At 40.2% G+C, this 15,164-nt stretch overlaps 1 protein-coding gene across 2 annotated transcripts in view; it reads left to right on the forward strand.

The window, feature by feature from the left end:
- Corin (corin, serine peptidase) overlaps positions 1-15,164 on the forward strand; it is a 193,529-nt gene that overhangs the window by 35,585 nt on the left and 142,780 nt on the right. For both annotated transcript variants that reach the window (XM_041671466.1, XM_041671465.1), the window contains exon 3: positions 2,931-3,134. In XM_041671466.1, the coding sequence (XP_041527400.1) occupies positions 2,931-3,134 (204 nt within the window). The remainder of the gene's footprint in view (positions 1-2,930; positions 3,135-15,164) is intronic.

Raw genomic sequence — 15,164 nt, forward strand, 5'->3', positions numbered from 1 at the left:
ACCGTGGCGAGGCTAAAAATATAATCAAGATTATTAATAAGACTAATGATTACAAAAATATTAGAAACAACTGTTGAAGCATGCCATCTAACAAGGAGCTGATGTTAGCGGGATTGCCTAGAGGTGTAGTTGAAAGGAGCTGACATGTGTTGGGAGCATGTTAATGAAGCTGTTGCCTACTCGGGGTCAGCATGCTGAGAATCAGCTTAGTGGATCTTTTTAATACATCCACAGTAGCAGAAATATGTTATCTAAAAAAAATCTACGCAGCAATAAACAAGGAAGTGAAATTGTAAGTATTAACAACATATGTGAAATTAAAAGAGTCAATAACTCAGATAATTAACAGGTCATATTCACAGAGTCAAATGGAAGGTTACTGAGTGTTTGTAATACATCCTATGTGATAATGATGCTTACATGCTCATATTCTGTGACTGGTGATAGATTCTGCGTTGTCCAGAAGCTGGAAACAGTGGAGCGGGTGGGTGCCTTGCTTCTCCATCTGCGCTTGGCATTTCCTCAGAGCCACTCACGGTTGAAGAGTGTGTTACCTGCATCACGAGGCTCGCTTTTGTGTCCAGCGTCTAATTTAGACTCCTTTGGCAGATGACGCTGTTGACCTGTTAGCCGGAGGCAGCTCCTTGGCAGTTTTGATCTGGAGTTAATGTTTTCCTCATGCAGAGGAGCTTTTCTCCCCCCACAGACCAATAGTAAACATTGTATTTGTATTTCCTTTGTGTTTAATTGTCCATGGGAATATTTAGAAAAGTGAGATCCAATTAGATCATTCACTGTAAATGCTTTTTAGAAAAAAGATTCTCTCTTGGGCATTTCTAAGGAGGGACCAATATCTCACTCCTTTGCTTTCACTGTCGGGGTGGTTACATTGCTGAGCTCACAAAGCAGAGTCTACTATCTATTTTGATTAAGTTAAACACACGTGATCTCTTTCAAGGTCTTAAAAGTTCTGCCTAAAATCAAACAAGGGAATTATCCATAATCTTTCGAGTTTATTGACTCATATTTGATATATTTATTTTGTTTTGATTAAAGATGAAAGTAATTTACTTTCTCCATTTATTTTGTGTTATAATTGGAGTTTATTTTTTTGATTTCTATTATATTTTGTGGTGAATAAGTCTGGTTATTTTCATTTATCCCCAAATATAATTAAACCCTGGGGAAATTTAAGGCTGGAAGCAAGCAGGTTTCACTGTTTTTGGGTGACTCATAGAGTAAAGAGCCACGTGGAGTGTGTGCCTTGGGTTCAGGGCCATGCAGTGATATGTGACATGGAGAAGCTGAGACAGTGGGAAAAGAACAATATTGGACCCATGATATTTTATTCCTGGTGAGTCTCAGCCGGCATAGAATTGCCCCATTGTAGTAATACAAGCAGCGGGGCTGCGTCCCCAACACTCCAGCCGCCTGCTAGCTTATGCCCGAAATAACAACACACAAACTGTATTCATTTAAACACTGCTTGGCCTGTTTCTATCTAGCCTCTTCTAGGCTAATTCTCACATATTAATTTAGCCCATTTCTAATCATCTGTGTTGCACCCCAAGGTGCGCTTACCGGGAAGATCTAGCCTACGTCCATCCTGGGTCGGAGCTGAATCGTGTCTGCCTGGGAGAGCGGAGCATGGCATCTCTCCTGAGGCGTCTGCTCCCGAGAGGAGAGCTGTGGAGTCTGAGATCACTTCCTCTTCCTCCCAGCATTCTGTTCTGCTTACTCCACCCACCTATGTTCTAACCTATGAGGGCCAGCCAAGCAGTTTCTTTATTTTTTTAACCAATGACCTTCCTCCATCACTTCCCCCTTTTCTGTTTAAACAAAAAGAAAAGAAGGCTTTAACTTTAACATAGCAAAATTACATATAACAAAACAGTTATCAAGTAAAAATTACAATAAGGAAAACTATAACTATAACTAACTATTCTTAACTCCATCAAAGACTCCAGAAAGATACAATATTACCTAAGCAAACAAGAAAAAAGCACACGAATTTGCATGTCATCCTTGCACAGGGGCCATGCTAATCTATGTCAGTTATGTTAGGCCTTAGCCAAAGTTGGTTGCTTCAATGCTGCTAACGTGACTTTGGGTGATTTCCCAGGTAGCTACTTGTCTCTGTGATTTGTTGCATGTTTTGGAAGTTGTTTTACTGAACTTCCTAATTATACAGGTAACATTATTTCCCTTCTCAGATCTTTGATGGGGTTGAAGACTATATAAATGCAGTTACTTTCTCTCATGACTTGGCCAAGTTATTTATTATACAAGACCTAAGCTAGTTAGAATAGGATATTTGTACTTATTGTATATAATTTCATAGTAGGTTTAGAACTCTCTTATTTAAACAAAAGGGGGAGGTGTTGCGGGAGGTCCTCCCGTTCCTCCAGCCTATAGCTGCTGAGATACCAGCCCATTGGGGCGTGGTCTCTCTCTCTTTAAAAAAGCGGCCACTTCCCTCTCCTCTCTCTCTTCACTTCCTGCTCCGCTGGCGACTAGACTCCCTTCCTGGTTGCGCAGAGGGCTGACGGTGATCTGTAAGTTTTTTCCCCTTTAAATAAATACCACCCTATTAATCATAATCCCAAACTGGTGTGGCATTGTTTATGACTTACGCCTTCACCCCATAGTCTTTGTGCTCCAGACACAGCAGTGCATTTGAAGTTCTGGAGAAAGCAACAGTTTTCTTGAACACTGTCTGATCCACGAGGGAATAAACACTCATTCACACTGTGCCCATGAAGATGGCTGGTCAAGTGGTTGTTACCTTGCCTTTTGTGTTTGCTTGGATAGATGACAGATGGGCAAATAACACTAACATTTTCTTGATGTTTACTTTTTATTTATTTTTTTTAGAATAAACACTTTGAAAAATATTTGAAATATGTATGTATATATATTTTGTCTTTCAGGAACATTAAAAAAGGTTTATTTTAAATCAAATGCAAGTGAACCTGTCGTCACTGATGATGAAGTTCAAGTGCCTGATGTTTTCCTGGTAACTACAGTATATAACAAGAGCGCAGGGGCACCTGCTACACCCCCCAGCCAATTCTCTCCAGCCTGGACGCCTAGAGTTCCCCCTCACTCTGGGGACCAGAGTCACAGGAATGCAAGTAAGTCTGAAGTTGCTGAACATGAATGCCTTGGTTTCCGTGACGACTCATGCTCTGAAGTCACACTCACAGGTCATATGATGACAGCCATTCACTCAGAAAACCTAGACAGGTGCCCGTCCTTTTAGTCAGGAGTGCCAGCTGCTCTGTCGGCAAGACTGAGATGCGGTGGGCGACAGCAATGAGCCAGCATTTCTGAACTTTGTGGGAGCTGCTTGCAACATGATGAGCCTTGTGCTAAAGTTACCTCTTTAGAAGTTATTAAGTTAGTAAATGAGGTCACGTATGTGTTCTCAAGACCTCGCTGGAGGGACTGCCCATCCCTACAGGAAGAGGACAGCATGACAAAACCCCTGTTTGCTTTAGAGGTGCAGGTGCACCTGTGTTCTTTGTCCCTTGCCTCCTTTTGTTCGCGGGGACAGTGACTTGACATCTCGGAGACGGAAAGCAATCACACCTTAGGAAACTGGCAAGTACTGCGTTCCTGTCGGGTGAACTTCAAAGGAGGAGGTTGTTAGTTTTTCCAGAAAAAGAGCTGGGCCAGAGAGAAAAGACAGACTATGGAGACATCCTCTGGAATGTGACTGAGTCCCTAGACAGCCCCAGGACCCTCAGGAGAGTTAACTCCACTTTCAGAAGACCTGCTGGGATGGGTTTGTGTACAAAGGCATTCTCCAACATACAAAAAAAGTATGAAGTCCTTCTCTGAAGTTGTTCTGCCTCTTAGTCTTTTAATTCCCTACAGCAAGGTAATGCCATCTGGAATTATATAAAGCTCATCCATTCATGAACACATTGTTTTCTCTCCCATCATGACACCCACCAGGGGAAATCACATCCTAGTCTGGGCCAGAGTGTTTATTTTCATTCTGAGCTAGGAAGGGAAAGCTTAAGCTGCCTCTTAGCTATCAAGGTGTGGATTTACCAGCGCTTGAGAAAAAGCAGAATTGTTTTGTTACTCCAACTTCAAAAAAGACAGACTGCTTAGGTTTCACTGTTTCAAAGTGTCCCCACTGGTACCAGACATCTCTTAGACTCAGTGTTCATCAGCGATCCAGATGCAGGCTTGCTTATGACCTGACAGCAAGACTGCAAAGCAGAATTATGCCACGTTGAAATTATTTTCCTCAGGAGTTTAATTTTGAGGTTTCATATTTTGCTCAAGCACTTCATTACTCTCAAGGACAGTGTTTTCCACCAGACATGAAGAAGTCATTTACATAGAGACAACCCGGTTAATGTGGCCGCAATTATAGCAGCTATTCTTCTGTTCCTCTAAGTGGAATTGTTGGTAGTTTGAACGTCCTGTCATTCATTAAGATTCAAATAAGTTTGACAAGCACATACCCTGGAGAATAAAACAGGACAAAACAAACAAGACAGAACCAAAAAAAAAAAAAAAAAAAGCACAGGGTGCCCGCCGTTCAGTTTGGAGTTTTGATAGAACTCTGACTTGGTCTTTATCCTCTTCCTCTGGCTGGACTGGAACTTATTTTGACATATAGATGAAATCCAGGTGAGATTGAAATGATTACATGAAGAGACATCACAGCCTTTCACGGGTTGCCCCTCTGTGTTGTTCCTGGGTTTGACTGCGTTCAGCTGACCAGAGAACTTTCAGATACACTGCCCACATTAACTGGAGCCATTGGCCACTCCAAAGTGCCAGCCTGAGCTTACAGAGGGTTTGATGGTTTTCAAGGAGTATCTAGATGTGAGACCCATAAGGGACTGACACGATTCCTGGGATGGGTAAGCGCACACTTCAGTTTTTGAGGCGTAAGATCAAACTGACAGGCCCAATATCATTTGCTTGGTGACAAGTGACTGAGAAGCTGTATCTCAGATCTCAGGACTCCTGGGTCAGTGCTTTCGGATGGTTCCTGGTAGAAGTTTATTGTTTCCCTTACGGTGCTTGCTGGATTACTGCACACATCTCAGGCCTTCGGAGAATAGAGTCACCTATGTTTGGCATTTTTGTCCTTTTTTTTTGACGGATAGACAAGGTATTCTGATATAAAAGTGATCACTTGAATGAAGAGGTGAAGTGAATTCAGTGAGAAGTGCTAACACACGATTTTGTCACATTCTTTAGTGGCATCTGGTCACACTCCTGCTACTTCATGTTGTTCAACCAACTTTAAAGTATCATCTAATGTCTTCTTTTTATAGTAACACCTTGCAGGAAAACTTTATTTTGTATTTTCCCTTCCCTGTTTTATTACTGTTCTCCAATTAAGAGTTTTTAAAATTTCTGGCATATGTAAAAGATATTTAAGCGTACTTTGGTACCAAAATACCATAACCAGACATTCTACCTGAATTCCTTTGCCAACTCTTGTCGAAATGTAGTTGGAAATAGTCATGATCCAAGATACTTCCTTCTGGGGCACCCCCATGTCCTGTAGTTCCAGGCTGTGATTAGAATATACTGCGTAACTGTGCTTCACTCTGTGGCTCCCCAGCCTTTCTGTGTGCGAGGTGGCTTGATGTGACAGGCTGTACTTCTGGGGTTTCCTTACCACTCTGCAAACTCCAAGGGCAATATAGAGAAGGAAGTGACCCACCATAAACTTTAATGCTGTATTTCAGCAAGAGATTTTTCTAGGCTGCTTGCTCTATCTGGGTTTCAATTTATAATGTTTTCTCTTTGTATGTATTATAAGTATTTAAACACATGTTGAAGCAAAGGGAAAACTGGCTAACAAGAAGTCTGGGATCACACATGGCGTGGTTTGCGCTAAAGTCACCTGTGTGCTCTGGTCAAGTGTTAGAAGGCAGATCGATGTCCTGAGAACTCGAACTGTTCTGTTCTCTTCACAGATCTCTGGAGCTAGCCTCTAGATGTTCTGCTGCAGATAAATGTCTTCCTTTTCATTCATTCACTTTTTCCCCCTTTTTAAAAATTGATTTTTATTGAGATCTACAGTTTTCTCTGCTCCCCTCCCTGTCTCTCCCCTCCCTCATTCACTTCTTAAAAATAGAGGCTTTTACAAAACAAAACTAAAAGAAAAGAACATCAAAGAGGCATGGGGGACTTGTGTGTGGGGAACAGTGGGGTGCAAGGTGTGTACGAGAGTGAGGGGGCATGTCTGTGGCCAGGATGCGTTCTGTGCAGATGTGTACGAGAGGGAGGAGGGATGTCTGTGGCCAGGACGCGTTCTGTGCAGATGTGTACGAGAGGGAGGGGGGATGTCTGTGGCCAGGACGCGTTCTGTGCAGATGTGTATGAGAGGAGGAGGGATGTCTGTGGGCAGGATGCGTTCTGTGCAGATGTGTACGAGAGGGAGGGGGGATGTCTGTGGCCAGGACGCGTTCTGTGCAGAGACCGAGTTGTCAAAGAACAAATTAATAAAGTAACTGTTCCTCAGGCGTCATCAACATATTAAGCCCACCTTTCAATGTGTACAATTCAGCGGTTTTTAATGAATTTATAAAATTTATAAAGTTGTACAATTATCACTACAACCTAATCTTACTTTTATTTGGCAGCAGATATGCTGTATACCATATCGATCCCTCCATGTTCCCTTTATGTGCAATCCCTAGCCTAAACTATTCTAATTATGTCTTTAAGGGTTTGTTCATTTTGAAACTTGCAGGTGTGTCTAGCCTGACACCCATGACCTGTATCTGGCCAAAGACAGCCACAAATGTGCCCTCAAAATCAAAGCTGATTTAGCATTTCATGAAATGGTTTTAGTAACTCAGTTGTGTGGTTCTCAGTGTGAGCTTTGTACAGGGCAAGGTGGTGTCTCGATGTTAAAAAGTTGGGCATATGTGGAAAGTATCAGAACACACAGGCTTCTTCTAGTATGCTTTTAGAGTGCGTCCGTATCAAGTATGATGCTGTCATCCTCTTCCTAGGGCTAAGGCATAGCCATCAAATGGCTCTGTCGTATTTATATCTGTCTGTCCTTCCACTGAGGGGTACCTGAGTTGTTCCCATGTTTTTAGTGAATTATCCTGCTGGAATTAGTTGTGGTATGGACACGTGTCTCCAGTTTTGCTGGCGTTATAAGGGGAGTGGAAATGTGCTATTTCTCTAGCTCCCTAGCTGTTCACTGCCTACGTGTTTCATCCACTAAGAAGAGCAGGTATTGAAACCTCCAGCTATCCTCACCCTCAACATCATCATCTTCCTCATCCTCATCATCTTGCTCTTGGTCATTTTCTTGACTATTTCTTGGACCCGGGGATGGAGTATATTTGAATGATCTAAGAATTCTATGTAAAATTTTCTTAATTATATGTTTTCCCTTAAGGGTTATATCATGATTTAAGACTCTTTTAGATAACTTGGCAAAGTAACTTGTAACAGTTACCACCGTGGAGTTTGGGTGCTTATCTGTGTTTCTTATGCATAATTACATCACTGCTTAGCTATACTACTTAATCATTCAATAGTTATAAGACAGGAATGAAGCACATTGATTTCTTCTCTATTGAAGACTAGAGTGCCTTTGTAGTGGCTTGAAGAGAGAAAAATGGACACAGTCACTTAGCCAGGATCTGCATGGTAGAAGCTTCCTGAATATGTAACTTACATTACAGCAGCCAACTTGGTACTTAGCTTGTTTTAGCATAGCAATGAACATATTAATTAATTATTAACTAATTTAAATTTTATTGATTTTGTTTATAGTTTCTTTACAAAATCCATGGGTTTATACCTAATTATATATGTTCCCATAATATTTTCTTTCTTAACTTTTTTATGCCCAGGACTCTTTGACAATCTGGTGAAGGCAAATGCCTTTCCAGAATATTATTTTGGTCCTAAAGTAAATTACATAGAGTTAAAATAATGAGAATTATATTAAAAAACAGTCACTAAAGTGTTATAAATGTAAAAAATCCATTAAATAGTCAAATGTCTGCTCATGTATTAATGTATTAGATAGTGAGGTCTAGCATCTGGTCAGAAGTCATGTTTTCTAACAGGGATGAACATAAGTAGTATTCTGATGTCTGCAGCATCTCCCTGTGTTGATCTGTTAACATCTGCGATCTGTGTATTTTTTTCTCTATTTGTCGCCCATGTTGGTAATTTAATTACCACACATTTTAGTCAGAGATTGTGGGACAGAGATGCTACTTTGCTCTCATACGGTGTGTAGACAGACCGAATCCTTCGTTACACTGCTAAGGTCTGCATTCTGATGAAGGTGGCTTGAGACAGAGGAAAACAGTTTGCTAGTGCTTAGCAGGCTCTTCTGTCTCTTTAGGTCTCAGGGTCACTCGCGAAGTTGATAGCGTCATGACGCATGCACATCTGCCCGTGTGTTTCACTGGGGACCAGTGTTGCACCCAAGTGGGCATGCCCAGCTGTTGGCCCTCTTCTATTTAGTAAATCAAATTACCCAGGCTAAAAGCACGGTTAGGAGATTTAGCCATGACTAATATAAGTATCTAAGTATGAACAAGTGAATTGTTGCATGCTGGCTGTTGAATGCTCAGGTTTCTGGTGAAGACCTGGACAGCCATTGGGGGAGAAGGATATGCTTCCTCACTCTCCTTCCTCCTTACCTCATCTCTAGCTGCTTTCCCTGCATTGTATTAGGTTTCCCCGGGAGACAGCAGAATTAATCTAATGTGCAGAACTGGGGCTCTGGAAGAGGTAAGGGAACAGGGTCTGCATCATTCTAAGATTGTTAGTATTGTTATTTCTGGAGTTGTCCTCCAACCCTTTCTCCTAAGCAAACCCTGATACATCCCCCATGTAACATGTACCCCTAAAGGTGATGTTCCCACAGCAGATTGAGTCAGATTAGCCATGCTGGAGAGGTTTGTGGCTCAAACCTTTCCTCTCCAGATCCATTATCATTTCCTCTTTAGGAGGAACAGCCCAACATCCTTGATCTAACTAGAGGGAAAAACATGCACAGTAGTGCATTGATGTCAGCAGCGCAAAAACAGTCCTGGCCAAACTCAAGGCAGGAAGTGATCCTGCAGAAACCAAAGGCTCAGCTAACAGCACAAATTCAACCCAAATTTAGTGGTCCGCTTTATTATGTGGTTCTCAAAGAAAATGGATATATATATATATATATATATATATATATATATATATATATGTATATGCCTGAATCATTCAATTGATTGTCTCAGGGATTGGGGCTTTGTACAATTTTGTATTGAGAGTGGAAAGGCTCATCAGTGGGAATCCGTTGGCTGTTATTTGTGTCTTTGGAGAATAAGCCTTTCTGCATAGTTGGCATTGAAATGAGTATGGTGATGAATTTTCCAACCCAAAGCCTCCTATCTGTCCCTGTATGATGCAAACCATTCTTGTGCTTTCGTGTTAGCACGTACTATTCCTTTTCCCCTCTACTCTGAGTCACTCACCTAATGTTTGTCTGTGGTGTTTGAGTCGACTCCACTCACAACACTTTGCTTACCATCAGGTCAAGCTGTGGAAACCTGCTGGTGCCTGGGTCCACTTCCAAGTTTCTATGGGATGGTTCAATTCCAGAGCGTTTGGCTTAACATTCTGTGAAGCGTTTAGTTATCTGTACTTATTTGTTAGGCCCTAGCTCTGGGTTGTCTCCATGGACCTTAAAGTTAAGTATGATAGAAATCCCATCCATCCAAACTGTGGCTGGACATTTCCTTGAGACCTGAAGGCATTACTTATAATTTGAGGGAGGAAATGAAAAATTATGCAGAGGTCCAAAGAAGGAAAAAAATGTGATCTCTTTTAATTCGCTAAAAATAGTATTGCTATCTTATGCAATTTTAATGCTATAACGAACATCTCATTTCCTCAAGATTAAGTTTTAATTACAATTATAAAAATATGTTTTCATTTAAAAGTTTATCCTATAGCTTCCATATTTTATTACATCAACTTATATTCTTTTACATCATGTACTTGTCTGTGCTTGTGTTTATTGTGGGGTCTCTGGGAGCGTTTCTGTAATGAATAGTTTTCTATTGGAGCACTTCATACATGGCCTACTGCTAGCCACTGTTACAAAACTGTTGGCCAAAACTATTGGTGCCCATGTCTCCATGTCTTTTCCTAGAGTAGCTGCCAAATAAACTTTAAAAGTTCATACCCATGAGAAACTCCATAGATACTCAGACAGCTTGGTTTGCTTTTGTTAGAGTTTGTCCATTTGCTCTGGAGCATGTCCTCCACGTTATTCTTTATCAGGAGAACACTGATATTTGATAAGCTAATGGCTGTTAGACCACAGCTGTTAGGTTATTTTATAATTGGTATTACTGAAAGTTTTTGAATAAATTATGTAGGAAGGTTTCTGTGAAAAAGAAGTTGAGTATTGTTCTTTCAAGGTCTATAAAGAATTTTGTTGGGATTTTAATGGGGATTTCATTGAATCTGTAGACTGCTTTTGCTAAGATGGCCATTTTTACTACGTTAATCTTACCAATCCATGAGCATGGGAGATCTTTCCATCTTCTGATATCTTCTTCAATTTCTTTCTTTAACTTGCTTGGTTAGAGTTGCACAAATATATTTTATATTATTTGAGGCTATTGTAAAGGGTGTTGATTCTCTGATTTCTTTCTCAGCTCATTTATCATTTATATACAGGAAGGCTACTGACTTTTTTTTTTTTGAGTTAATCTTGTACCTAGTCACTTGACTGAAAGTGTTTATTAGCTGTTGGAGTACCCTGGTAGAGTTTTTGGAGTTGCTTATGTATACTATGATCTACAAATAATGAAACTTTGTATCCCCTTCATTTCTTTTAGTTGTTTTATTGCTCTACCTAGAATTTCAAGTACTATATTGAAGTATCGAGTGGACAGTCTTGTCTTGTCCTGATTTTAGTAGAATTGTTTTGAGGTTTCCTCCATTTAATTTGATGCTGGCAATTGACTTGCTGTATATTGCTTTTATTATGCTTAAGTATGTTCCTTGTATACCTGATCTCTTCAAGACCTTTATTATGAAGGGGTGTTAGATTTTGTCAAAGGCTTTTCTGGTATCTAATGAGATGATCATGTTTTTTTTTTGCTTTTGTTTTGTTTATATGGTGGATTACATTGATAGATTTTCATATGTTGGACTGTGGAAGGACGCTTAGAAGAAATCCCATACTAGCTCAGAATTGAGAAATATATGGTTATTTATTTAGGGGTAAACTCACAAATCAGAATCCTCTGCTTGAACAAAGAACAGAAATCGAATCCAGCAACCAGAAAGAGAGCAGCCACATGCTCTGTATTTGCTTATATAGTACAAGAGGCCATGCCCCAGTGGGCGGGTAACCATTGGCTGTAAGACTTCCTACAGTACTTTTCCAGTATCTAATGAGATGATCATGTGTTTTTTTGCTTTCATTTTGTTTATATGATGGATTACATTGATAGATTTTCATATGTTGAGCCATCACTGTATCTCTGGGATGAAGCCTCATTGGTCATGATGGATGATATTTCTGTTTTGTTCTTGGATTCAGTTTGTCAGTATTTTATTGAGTATGTTTGCATTAAGGTTCATGAGTGAAACTGGCCTTAATTCTATTTCTTTGTTAAGTCTTTGTGTGGTTTGGGTGTTAGGGTGACTGTGACCTCACAGAAAGAATTTGGCAATGTTCCTTTTGTTTCTATTTTGTGGAACGCTTTGAAGAATATTGGTAATATTTCTTCTTTGAAAGTCTAGTAGAATTCTGCATTAAAACCATCTGGCACTGGACTTTTGTTGGTTGGGAGAATTTTAATGACTGCTTTTATTTCCTTAGGGGTTATCAGTCTATTAAATTATTTATCTGATCTTGATTTAACTTTGGTAAGTGTTATTTATCAAGAAATTTGTCCATTTCTTTTAGATGTCCCAATTTGTGGTGTATAGGTTTTCGAAGTATGACTTAATGATTCTCTGGATTTCCTTGAAATCTGTTGTTATGTTCTCCAGATTTTGTTGATTTGGTTATTATCTCTCTGTGTTTAGTTAGTTTGGATAAAGGTTTATCTATTTTGTTGATTTTCTCAAAGAACCAGTTCTTTGTTTCATTGAGTCTTTGTATCATCCTCTTTGTTTCTATTTTATTGATTTAAGTCCTCAGTTTATTTTATGCCTTCTCCTCCCCTCAGGAGTGTCTGCTTCTTTTTGTTCTAGAGCTTTCAGGTGTGCTATTGCTAGTGTGAGATTTCTCTGAATTCTTTATGTGGCCACTTAGTGCTCTGAACTTTCTTCTTAGAACTGCTTTCATTGTGTCTCATAAGTTTGGATATCTTGTGCATTCATTGCCATTAAATTCCAGGAAGTCTTCAACTCTTTTCTTTATTTTTCCCTTGACCCGTTGGTAAACCAGCAGAGAGTTGTTCAGTTTCCATGAGTTTGTAGGCTTTCTGTTGTTTCTGTTGTGGTTGAAATTCAATTTCAATCCATGGTGGTCTGATAAAATACAGGGGATTATTTCAACTTTTTTGTATTTGTTAAGTCTTGCTCTGTGGCTGAGTATATGGTCAGCTTTGGAGAAGTTCCATGTGGTGCTGAGAAGGTATATTCTTTTGTGTTTGGGTGGAATGTTCTGAAGATATCTGTTAGATCCATTTCAGTCATAATAGTTAGTTCATCATTTCAGTTTAGAATCTCTCTGGATGACCTGTCCATTGGTGAGAGTGGGGTGTTAAAGTCTCCCGCTATTATTGTGTGTGACTCTATGTGTGATTTAAGCTTTAGTAATGTTTCTTTTACAAATGTGGGTGCCCTTACACCAGGGACAGAGATGTTCAGAACTGAGACATCATCTCTCTTATTAATTTTCTGAGGACACAAAATTCTCTCAAATTGGCTGGCTTGAGAAATGACTCTGACAGAATGTTCGCTTTTGTGTAAGTTATCGAGGATGGCATTCATCATTCTATTCAGCTGGTCTATTTCTGACCTGGGTTGACTTTGCTATACAGCCAGAAATAGACTGCAAGCTCTGCTGTCTAATTGGCCCATAGGCGAAGTCTTGCAACCCATTTCCCCCTCAATGCAAAGTCCTGCTGCTTTCATATGAAGTATAAGGAGAAGCTGTTGTTAATTATCTTGGTCTCTTTTTGACATGTAATATTTAATTTTTAGGCGACATGTACAAGGCATCTTTTAACAATTTTCAAAGTGTAAAACACCGTTCTCAGTGTTGTACAATAGGCCATGCACAATCTCTCTTCCCATCTAACTGAAATTTTGTGCCCTTTAAAACCATCATCTCAAAAACAGAAAAACAAACAAACAAACAGCCCAGCATCTCCTAGTAATTACCTCCTCTCACTTCAGCCCCTGGTGACTGCAATATTACTTTGGTTTTTTAAAATATTGAAAAAAAACTTTTTGTTTTATCTGATGCATGTATGTGCATGTATGTTTTGCTTGCATGTATGTCTGTGTACCATGTGTGTGCTTACTGCCCAGGAGGCCAGAAAGATACTCCGGAACAGGAACGACATGTAAGTGTTAGCCACCATGTGGATGCTAGGGATCAAAACTGGTCCTCTGGAAGAGGAGACCATGCTCTTAGCCTCTGAGCCATCTTTTCTAGCCCTAATATGAATCTATTCTTAATAGTTTAACAATTTCAGGTTCCATGTATATGAAAAATCACTACGTGTGTGGGTTTTTTTTTGTTTTTTTTTTTTTTGTTTTGTGCCTGGCTTGTTTTGCTTAGCACAGTGTTCTCCTGGTTCACTCATATTGCTGCAGGTGACAGAGTTTCTTCTTTGAGTTTGAGCCCAGAGCTTCAAACTTGTTAGACAGGCACTCCCCTCTTCCCTCAAGGTGCTTCTTACCAGGCATTTTGCCACAGAAAAGAGAAAAGTAACTAATACTGATGTTAAGAGACTGATGTCTCCCAGCATTGTAAGGGGTCGCTTTCTTAAACCCAGAGCAGCAAGTGTTCACCCAAGACCAAGAGTTTAGAGTCTACTACTGTTATTCCTTAGATCTATCCTTTGCACCCCCATCATCCTCAGGGGACTCTGAAGCATTATAGTATATATATATACTGTTTATCTCTTCATATTTCATCCACCATATTTCACCTATGCTGGTTAGAATAGCCTCCTTCTTCCCTCTACTGCAGTGAGGTCTCCTGCTAAAGCCGATGAGAATGAAAAAGGATCACAGTGCAGCTCTTTAGGGGCAAAGATGTGAGGCTCCCCTTTAAACTAGAGAGCTACTTACTGTCCAAAGGATGGTTGAAGACAGAAATAGAGCTTATGGAGGGAACAGCATGGGGGCACCTCATACACCATCAGGACTTCTAGGGCTATTCAAAATAATAGCAGCTATGTTAGTCAGCAGCATCATTGAGGCCATGGAGTCTCAGATATAATGGCTTTCTCCAGCTACCTCCCTACCATTTCATAAAAAGTCTTTTGAAGCTAATAGTTTGTCTAATTTAGTCTCATCTTACATTCATGGAATAACTATTGGGTGTACCCCCATGACATTCCAGGGAAAAGTGTATTTTTCTCAAGTGGGAGGGTAATGGGAATAAATTACTAACCAGTTTATAGTTGGTTGACTTCCATTTCTTTGGCATGTCGACAGCGGAAGCTCTGCTTTGAGTTTGGAACTTTGGTCTTCTCCCTGTCTGGCAGAGCGTGATGCTGTGTTCTCCTGAGATTCTTGGCAGTTGCAAAACGCCAACTTCCAGTTGGCTACCTGATCTCACAGGCAAGCAACTGGCGCCAGCTCCACACGACTACGTTATACACAATGAATACATTTGACTTATTCTACCTTAGTGTTTGTACTTCCGGGGATTCCTAGGGCCCCACACATGCTGGGCAAATGCTCTACTACTGAGCAGCTCTCCAGCCCTCTTTAAGATTTTTTACTTGTTACTTTGAGACAGGATCTCATTTCGTTATATAGGCTTGCCTTGAACTCATTCTGTAGTTCAGGTGGGCCTTGAACTTGTGCTCCTCTTATTTTAGTCTCCTGGGTAGTTAGGGTAACAACCTGTGCCGGGAGACCTGGCTGATATTTGCAATTTTCAATGGATTTATCAGAACCTAACTCCATCAAGTTGAGGTATACCTGTATTTGTTGGTGCTATAATG

The sequence above is a fragment of the Microtus oregoni genome, unplaced genomic scaffold (assembly GCF_018167655.1).
Source record: "Microtus oregoni isolate MIOR12 unplaced genomic scaffold, Mior012 000021F_ref0000039, whole genome shotgun sequence".
Classification (NCBI taxonomy): domain Eukaryota; kingdom Metazoa; phylum Chordata; class Mammalia; order Rodentia; family Cricetidae; genus Microtus; species Microtus oregoni.